Raw genomic sequence first — 7,591 nt, forward strand, 5'->3', positions numbered from 1 at the left:
TAGCGTTTTTAATTTTAAAATGGCGTATATTAAACCATATTTGCCTATAGATGTAGTTTAAAAATCTAGTTCTTAATGATGATAAATAAATATACGCTTTTTTGTTGCCTAATTTCGCTTAAAACGAGTTTTTGTTCGGTAATAGTTTAGTGTCAATAATTGTAATTTGATTGCTAAATTAGTTTTTCTTTTTCACAGTTTATGCGATTTTGTGATAAACTGATTATGGCATACAATGATAGGGGGAATTACGGGCAAAGGTAAGTAAGTTAGTTTAAGTATATAACCATATGAGTTTATTAATGGACTAAATAAATAATATGTTACTTCTGCTACCAGGCATAATGTAAATAACCGTATTACAATAATAAAAATGTATTATATAAATATATATTTGTGTATATATTTTGGCACTAGTTAAGAATAGTCTGGAACATAACAGATTAGGCTGGTGGAAAGTGTGAGAGGTTGGTAGTTATTTTAGGTTTAGCCTTACGGTGTGGTCCAATTTTTCTCTTTATTAACTCTTACTTTTCTCAGTTTCTGTAACAAATATACAATGTGTTTAGTTATGGTGGCAGAGGAGGGTACAGATCTAGAGGCAACCAACGACAACAAACAGAATTACCAAGCGAACCCCCGTTCACATGTTTTGTGGGAAACCTTCCAACACAAACAGTGCAAGGAGACATCGATCTCATTTTCAAAGATTTAAGCGTAAGAAAAAATTAATTTGTTTACATTTTTGGGCAGGATTTTTGTTTGAAACATTTTTCTATTTTTTGTGGGCAAAATTAGAACTTCTGTGGCAAAATTTGAAAAATTAAAACTTTTGAAAAGGTTTTAAAATGAAAATATTTGAATGTTGTTATAAATAAGTAGTTTTGATGGGCAAGTACTTGTAATAAGGTCATCATACAGTTATATTACTCTTCTTATAGGATGTTACATTATTTTTCAACATATTTTGTTACTTCTATCACCAGACATAATGCAAAAATTTTGGTGTAAGAAAGATGGAAACTTTTAAAATGGTTTTTGCATCGAGGATTTTTGTTTAGATTTTTTTGGGCAGGATTTTTGTCTCTTAGTCTTGCTGATGTGATATTGTAATTGGAAGTGACTCATGTATGATTATAGACCAAATTACAGTTACATTTTTGATTGTTGTTATAAAGAAGTGTTTTTGATGGGCAAGCAATTGTAAGTCATCATACAGTTATATTATTCTTCTTATTGGCTGATACATTACATTATCTCAGTTACATTTTTGTTCAACATAATCTGTTACTTCTGCTATCAGGTTTAATGTAATTAATCATTTAGCAGCTCATCTGGTGTAACAAAATGTATTTGGAAGTTTTTTTTTGCCGACGAAGTGTTAATGTTTTCTTTACACAGATAAAGAATGTCCGCATGGTGAGAGACAGAGAAACAGACAAGTTTCGAGGCAAGTTATCTGTGTTTTTGTGTCTGTGTTATCCAAATTGTCAGCCATAAAGAAAACCAAACACCCACAAAGTTACATATGTGGTAACTTATAAGCGGGCACAAGGTGTATGAAATAGAACACCCGTGTTATAACGACTGTCGTTGCCCTGCCATGCGAGGAGAAATAAGTTACATACATGGTAACTTATAAGCGGGCACAAGGTGTATTAAATAGAACACCAGTGTTATAACGACTGTCGTTGCCGCACCATGTTAGACTAAATAAGTTACCTCACGTGGTAACCTATAAGCTGGCACAAGGTGTATGATACAGAACACCCGTGTTATAACCACTGTCGTTGCCTTGCCATGCGAGGATAAATAAGTTACATACCATTGCCTTGTCATGTGAATTCACTTTCATTTATTCACTGTGTGTTAGGATAAGTAAATTACATTGGTTCAAATTCCTTAATAACATCACAATCTATACTGTTATATCACAGGTTACTGTTACGTTGAATTTGAGCATTTGGAATCCCTGAAAGAAGCATTAGAATTTAACGGAGCTGTGAGTATTAATATGCATGGACCATAGCCTAAGTCAGGGGTTGGCCTTTTTCATTGCACGGGCCAAATCAGAGATTTATGTTTGTCGCGGCCGCACATAGAAAACTTGGCTCGCGGGCCGTAAGTTGCCGACCTTTGGCCAAAGTAGAAGTTATAGCCTAATTATGCTGTAGAAACAGAATTTCTATATTTATTATGTTACTTGTGTTACCAGACATGTTGTAAATAATGTTTTAGCCATCTATCTCTTGTATGAAAACATGTATTGTATTTTCAAAGTTGCGTCTGCCATCTGGCAAGAAACATAACCTTTTTTCCTTCAAACTTTGTCTTTCAAAGTTTTTAAAAATCTTCTCTTTCCAGCAATTTGAAGATCAGTGTCTTCGTGTGAATGTAGCGGAGCAGAAGAGAGGAGGAGGAAGGGGGGGAGGAAGAGGAGGGAGAGGAGGACATGGGGGTGGGGGAAGAGGTCAGATCGAGTTTAGTGAAGTTTTTGTGATGAATATAATTAACTGTCTCATCAGCCTCAGATTTTTTTGTACTGTTTTTTTAAATTTAGTTACACATGCATTTGTTTAACATAGGGCACCTCGTTGATTAATGTAGTGAATGCAATTAATTGTTTTTACGAACAGCACAAACAGTAGAGTAAATGAACCTGTAACCTATAAGCAGGGGAACTAACCACTGTTGTCACAGTTATTCTTTTAACAAGAGACAGCTGATGTCATTTCGGCAAAATAGATATCTATTGTTTTTTATATAACAATTGGTTGGACTTGATTTTTGTCTGTTTGTTTTCGTAGCACCAGATCCTTACTGTTCCACAGTAAATTTTATTCAGTGTTTTACATCAAACAAACCATTCAGGGCAAAGAAACCAAGATTTTGAACAATACCGCGGCGGTGGTGGTGGTGGCGGGGGTTACAACCGGGGACGTGGGGGTCGGGGGTACAATAATGGAAACCAAGAATCGTACGGAAGGTACGACCGTGGGGGAAGCTACGGCAACGAACGAAACTTTGGTGGCTCAGATTACAACAGTGGTTATAACAGAGGGGGTCGAGACCGAGACCATGGAAGGGATCGGTACCAAAACTGGGAGGCTGAACAAAAAGATCAACCTACCACTGCAGGTTTGTTCTTGTTGGAACATTTGACTACTTTGTATAAAAACCACTTTATGTAGTTTAAATTAAAATATTTGCCTACTTTATATTGTCATGTGGGGTAAAATGAAACGCTTTTAGTCACATAATATCTAAATATCCTAATTGTATTTTAAACAATTAACAACGGTATATGGGAGTCGTGAAGATAGGGTTTTACAATCTTTGAATGTTCTTTGTTTACCACCAAATGGGACAAGAAAATACAATAAAAAGGTGGCACGTCTTCCCCAACCTACTATATATATGTAGTAAAGTAAAATGTTACACTTCAAAGAATTATAAAACTGTATTCTCACAGCTCCTATAGACCTTTGTTATTGTTTATAGCATGATCAGGTTATTTAGATATAATGTGCTAAAGGTGTCCCATCTTACCCCCACCCCACTATATACATAGGCGCCGAGTTTTGAAATGTAGTGCAGAGGCGAGCCTATTATGACGTAACACAATCGTGACGTCATAACACTTCGGCGTTTCATTGACGTTATTTTACGCTGCTCAACGCTGGACGTCAGTGTTACGCGTTGATCCTTTCCCCGTGCGTATTTGCAAGATTGACCGATATATAAATCGTTCGTTCATAGGCGCCGAGTACGCGTAGGCGCGTCACGATTGTGTTACGTCATAATAGGCTCGCCTCTGCACTACATTTCAAAACTCGGCGCCTATGCCTATATATATTATATACTAATAATAAATCTAAATTATTGACACACTTCCTTGAATATGCTTTACGGACGAAAAGTTTTCAAATATTGTCGTTTACTTCACGTTTAGTGGCAATATTTGGTGTACGAGTGTCCAGCAACCATTCATGGTTGTTCAGTGTATAGCATATGAGTCAATGGTGTGTCAAAGTATTTGTACCCTCACTAAAATTTTAGCAGTTCGGCTTTGTATTTCAAACTGCATAAATCTTTACTGCGGACAAAGTTTGCCTTTTTGGAGAGAACGTTAAAAATATTATCTGTGAATACCAACGTTATCAAAAAATAAAAATACAGTCTTACACCATTTCTTTAAACTGTAAGAGATAGAAATTTGAAAAAATTATATTTTGTTCTTTAAGTTGTATTCATTCATACTTTAATTCAAGTTATTCAAAATTTATTTAAAATTTTTATCATCTTTTTAAATATTTTTGTCCACAAAGACACAAGTAATCGCCCTCGTCTGAAGCTCCAGAAACGTACAGTGGACAAACCAGTAAATGCCGTAGCGAATCCAAATTCCGCAATTTTCGGCGGGGCTCGACCACGGGAACAAATTATAGCTGAAAAAGGTTTGGACGACTTGGATAAACAAGTTGAAGAGAAGCTGAATATTAGGGAACGCAAAGTTGAGGAATTATCGGCAGAATAAGGGGAAATAACAGCCAGAGACAAATGATAAAAGAACTTGTTTTCCGAACACAATTTATCATGTTTCGTGGCAGTTATGTGTAAGTGAAGGAACAGTCGTCAGCTGTTACATTATTTTTGCGTTTTACTTGTGATTGGGCCTTACCTGCCATTATCTGACCACGCGTTTTACTGCTAATTCATAGGTGCTTGTCCTATCTATATTGTACAGTTGTTATTATTTGCAGCACCGTCGTTGCATTTCTTGTTTCTGAGTTTAGATAAAGAAGTCACGCACAAGAAATATCCGCCAAAACTTTCTTAATATCTGAAAGAGGGAAACTATATAAAGTCGTTTTATCAAACATTTGGAATTGTTAGGAATAACATGTATCTTGTACGCATGTTCAAATTCCGTTTATTCAATTAAGCTTTTGGTTTTTTTGATAGTGCACGTATTGTACAACTACAGTGGTTGTTTAAGTAACAAATGCATGGACCATGTGGATGCTTGGGTTCTAAGCTTGTCAAGTAATATGCTCTGCATCATTGCCATCATTGGACACTTGATACAATTTGCTTTTGGTCGTAGTATAGTTGAGTGGGGGAAAATGGGACACGTATCCATGCTCTTTTATCATCCCATTTTGAAGAAAACAAAATACTAAATAGAATTATCACACTGTATTCTTCCGGCTTTTGTAAACCGTTGTTAATTGTACTAAAGGTGTCCCATCTTACCCCACTATACATCATGTTAATTTATTTCTTAGTGTGACGAAAGCAGTACTACCAATTCTTTAGTGTGATGTCACAACAACTGGTGTCGTATTTTAAAGTTACGAAACTTGATTTTATCGAATTTAAAATGTTTGTGTTGAAAATCCTTACAGACCGGTCGAAAATGATTTCACTTTGCTCAAAAGCTTTTACCGTAAAGTGAGTCAAATGTTTTTTTTTTAAGTTTGAAAAATTGATGGAAAGTATGAAAAAAATAATTCTGTTTTAAAGTACCAAAAATTGATGGTTAAAGTATTAAGCTGGTGATCAGGTGTTGTTTGATTATTTATTATGTTATTCCTAGTTGTGGTTACAGGGACACAATAAGTCAAAGGCAGTGGTCTCTTTTGTGAGCGGAACTTATTTCTTAGTAGTCTTGTGGCTAACATATGCAGAGGGCAGGCAAAGCTGCATGCTTCTAGACCAGCGTTTCTTAAACTGGGGGTAAATTCCTCATATTTAGAGGGTAAACGAGCTACCAATCAAAATCCACATCAGTTGACGGGACAGAAAAATTGTGCCAATTGTAGTACTTTACCAGACATTGAACAACTTGTTGCCAAAAAGCAAGCGCATTCGTCGCATTAAGTATAACTGAATTAGTCGTTTTCGCTTTTTAATAAATAAGTGCCACATTACTTATTGGGGGTAAATCTGATAAGCATCTTTGTTAAAAGCGTAAAGCATACTAAAAAGTTTAAGAACCACAGTTCTAAGAGATCTAGCTGATTTTGTTTTATTTGGATAACACACATGATAATACATTGGAAGTGGTAGTGGTGAATATCACCAGATTAAGTCTGCAAGCAAGAATCCCACATTCATGAATTTTCAACTTTGTCAAACTCGCCAGCGACCTTTGAAATTGCCTCACTTGGTGGCTCTAAATCTTCAGTTACATCGCGAGAGTAGGCGTGGCAAAGAACGTTGAGTTCCTGCACGTGAGTTTCGTGACGAAACGCTGCTCTAATGTTTGGAACGTTTGTTTTGCAAGTGTCATTGCCGACTTCTCCTTCTTCCCTAACAAAGAAATACACATTGTATATACTGAGTTAAATGTAAGTTGCTTTACTGCTGTACATGCTATACAACAACAATTGTTATAACATCAATTGTGTTCAAACCCCTTGTCCCCTTTTGCAAGTTACCATGTATTAAACTTTAATAATTTTTGGAGGGGAATTCTTTTTGTGTAGCGAATAGTTAGACTATTGATTAGTAACCACTGGATTTAAGCAATTTCCAATAAGCGTTTTGCCCTAGGACACTTCATTGGTAGCAGCAAAGAGCCCTGAACCCAGAACCTCAGGCATTCTAACAAACCCACATGCTATGAATAATTTTACCTGTAAGTGGATCCAAGCCAATGTTGTTTTTCTGTGTGTGAAAAACTGCTAACTTGAACACTGTTGCGCGCCAATTCACACATGTCGCAAACACTTAACTTCCATACCTGTTGAAAAGTTTTGTTTGGGGATAAAAATAAGTTTAACAACAAATTTCACCTTATTTCATTTTAACTGCCTATTGAGTGACATTAGATCTTTTTATATACTCGGGTGCTCTATCATCATCGCAATAAGGTGTATGAAACAGAACACCTGTGTTATAACAACTGTCGTTTTCCGGCCAGGTGAGGATAAACCAAGTTACATTATTACATTCAATTCATTCATATTCAGTATTACCCAACGAACCTGTGCGGCCACAGCATATTCCTCCATCAGCGGTTCCATCGTAAAATGGAACTGCAACGGATCATCTGTTGATAAACAAACGTTCAAACCACGAGCGAAATAATCGGGGAAAGGACTCTTGTTGTATTCGAGAAATAGATGGTTGTTGCTAAGTGGGGACATGCAGATGCCAACTTGTGCAAGGTAGTAGAGATACTGCAGTACAGGTACCTATAAAATAAAATTTAATTAAATGTGTGTGATACAACACGTTTTAATGTATGGACGCGGTGGTTAGCGCCCTGCCTCCAACCCAGGGGTTTTGGGTTCAAAGCACTTCCCAAATTTTTATTCGATCTGGTTAAAAAAAATGTGCCAATATTTCAACTGTACTTTTTAAATTACTTTTTTTAAGACGAGGCCGTGAGATATGTTTTCTGCGAGCATGAAAGCTGTGAGTAGATGATCGTGGTGTCCGGCTTCCCCGCTGTGTGGGCGTAATGTAAACGTGTTCATTCCCTTTGTGCTGTGGATTAGGTTAAAATATATAATATACCGTTTTAAATAATTTTTTTTTAATTTTTAAGACATATAATATAAAAAGGAATCAATCTTCGGCA

The 7,591-nt window shown here is 36.2% G+C and overlaps 2 protein-coding genes, 1 long non-coding RNA gene and 1 other non-coding gene across 4 annotated transcripts in view; 3 read left to right on the forward strand and 1 right to left on the reverse strand.

Moving 5' to 3' along the window:
• Window positions 1-25: 25 nt before the first annotated feature.
• LOC100185895 (eukaryotic translation initiation factor 4H-like) lies at window positions 26-5,550 on the forward strand. Its single transcript, XM_026839223.1, has 7 exons — window positions 26-260; window positions 570-717; window positions 1,402-1,450; window positions 1,938-2,002; window positions 2,365-2,470; window positions 2,872-3,138; window positions 4,329-5,550. Exons 1-7 carry the CDS (start codon window positions 202-204, stop codon window positions 4,535-4,537), a joined length of 903 nt encoding a protein of 300 aa, XP_026695024.1. The 5' UTR covers window positions 26-201; the 3' UTR covers window positions 4,538-5,550.
• On the forward strand, window positions 3,885-4,107 carry LOC113475272. Its single transcript, XR_003397018.1, has one exon. It is a non-coding gene; the product is annotated as a small nucleolar RNA SNORA53 (small nucleolar RNA).
• LOC100175693 (AMP deaminase 1-like) overlaps window positions 5,496-7,591 on the reverse strand; it is a 9,345-nt gene continuing 7,249 nt past the window's right edge. Inside the window, exons 14-17 of the mRNA XM_002119875.4 lie at window positions 7,377-7,497; window positions 6,993-7,202; window positions 6,642-6,748; window positions 5,496-6,315 (exon numbers count right to left, since the gene is read on the reverse strand). Of these exons, the coding sequence (XP_002119911.3) occupies window positions 6,117-6,315; window positions 6,642-6,748; window positions 6,993-7,202; window positions 7,377-7,497 (637 nt within the window). The 3' untranslated portion in view covers window positions 5,496-6,116. The remainder of the gene's footprint in view (window positions 6,316-6,641; window positions 6,749-6,992; window positions 7,203-7,376; window positions 7,498-7,591) is intronic.
• LOC113475265 lies at window positions 6,275-7,078 on the forward strand. The gene is made up of 3 exons (XR_003397010.1): window positions 6,275-6,353; window positions 6,559-6,643; window positions 6,978-7,078. It is a non-coding gene; the product is annotated as an uncharacterized LOC113475265 (long non-coding RNA).

Source organism: Ciona intestinalis, unplaced genomic scaffold (assembly GCF_000224145.3).
Source record: "Ciona intestinalis unplaced genomic scaffold, KH HT000174.2, whole genome shotgun sequence".
Taxonomy (NCBI): domain Eukaryota; kingdom Metazoa; phylum Chordata; class Ascidiacea; order Phlebobranchia; family Cionidae; genus Ciona; species Ciona intestinalis.

Excerpts from the sequence above, each read along its gene's own strand:
- LOC100185895 (XM_026839223.1), top strand. The coding sequence starts at position 202 with ATGCGATTTTGTGATAAACTGATTATGGCATACAATGATAGGGGGAAT. Across the intron at positions 2,471-2,871 it reads ACATGGGGGTGGGGGAAGAG|GGCAAAGAAACCAAGATTTT; the intron begins GTCAGATCGAGT and ends CAAACCATTCAG. Across the intron at positions 3,139-4,328 it reads AGATCAACCTACCACTGCAG|ACACAAGTAATCGCCCTCGT; the intron begins GTTTGTTCTTGT and ends TTGTCCACAAAG.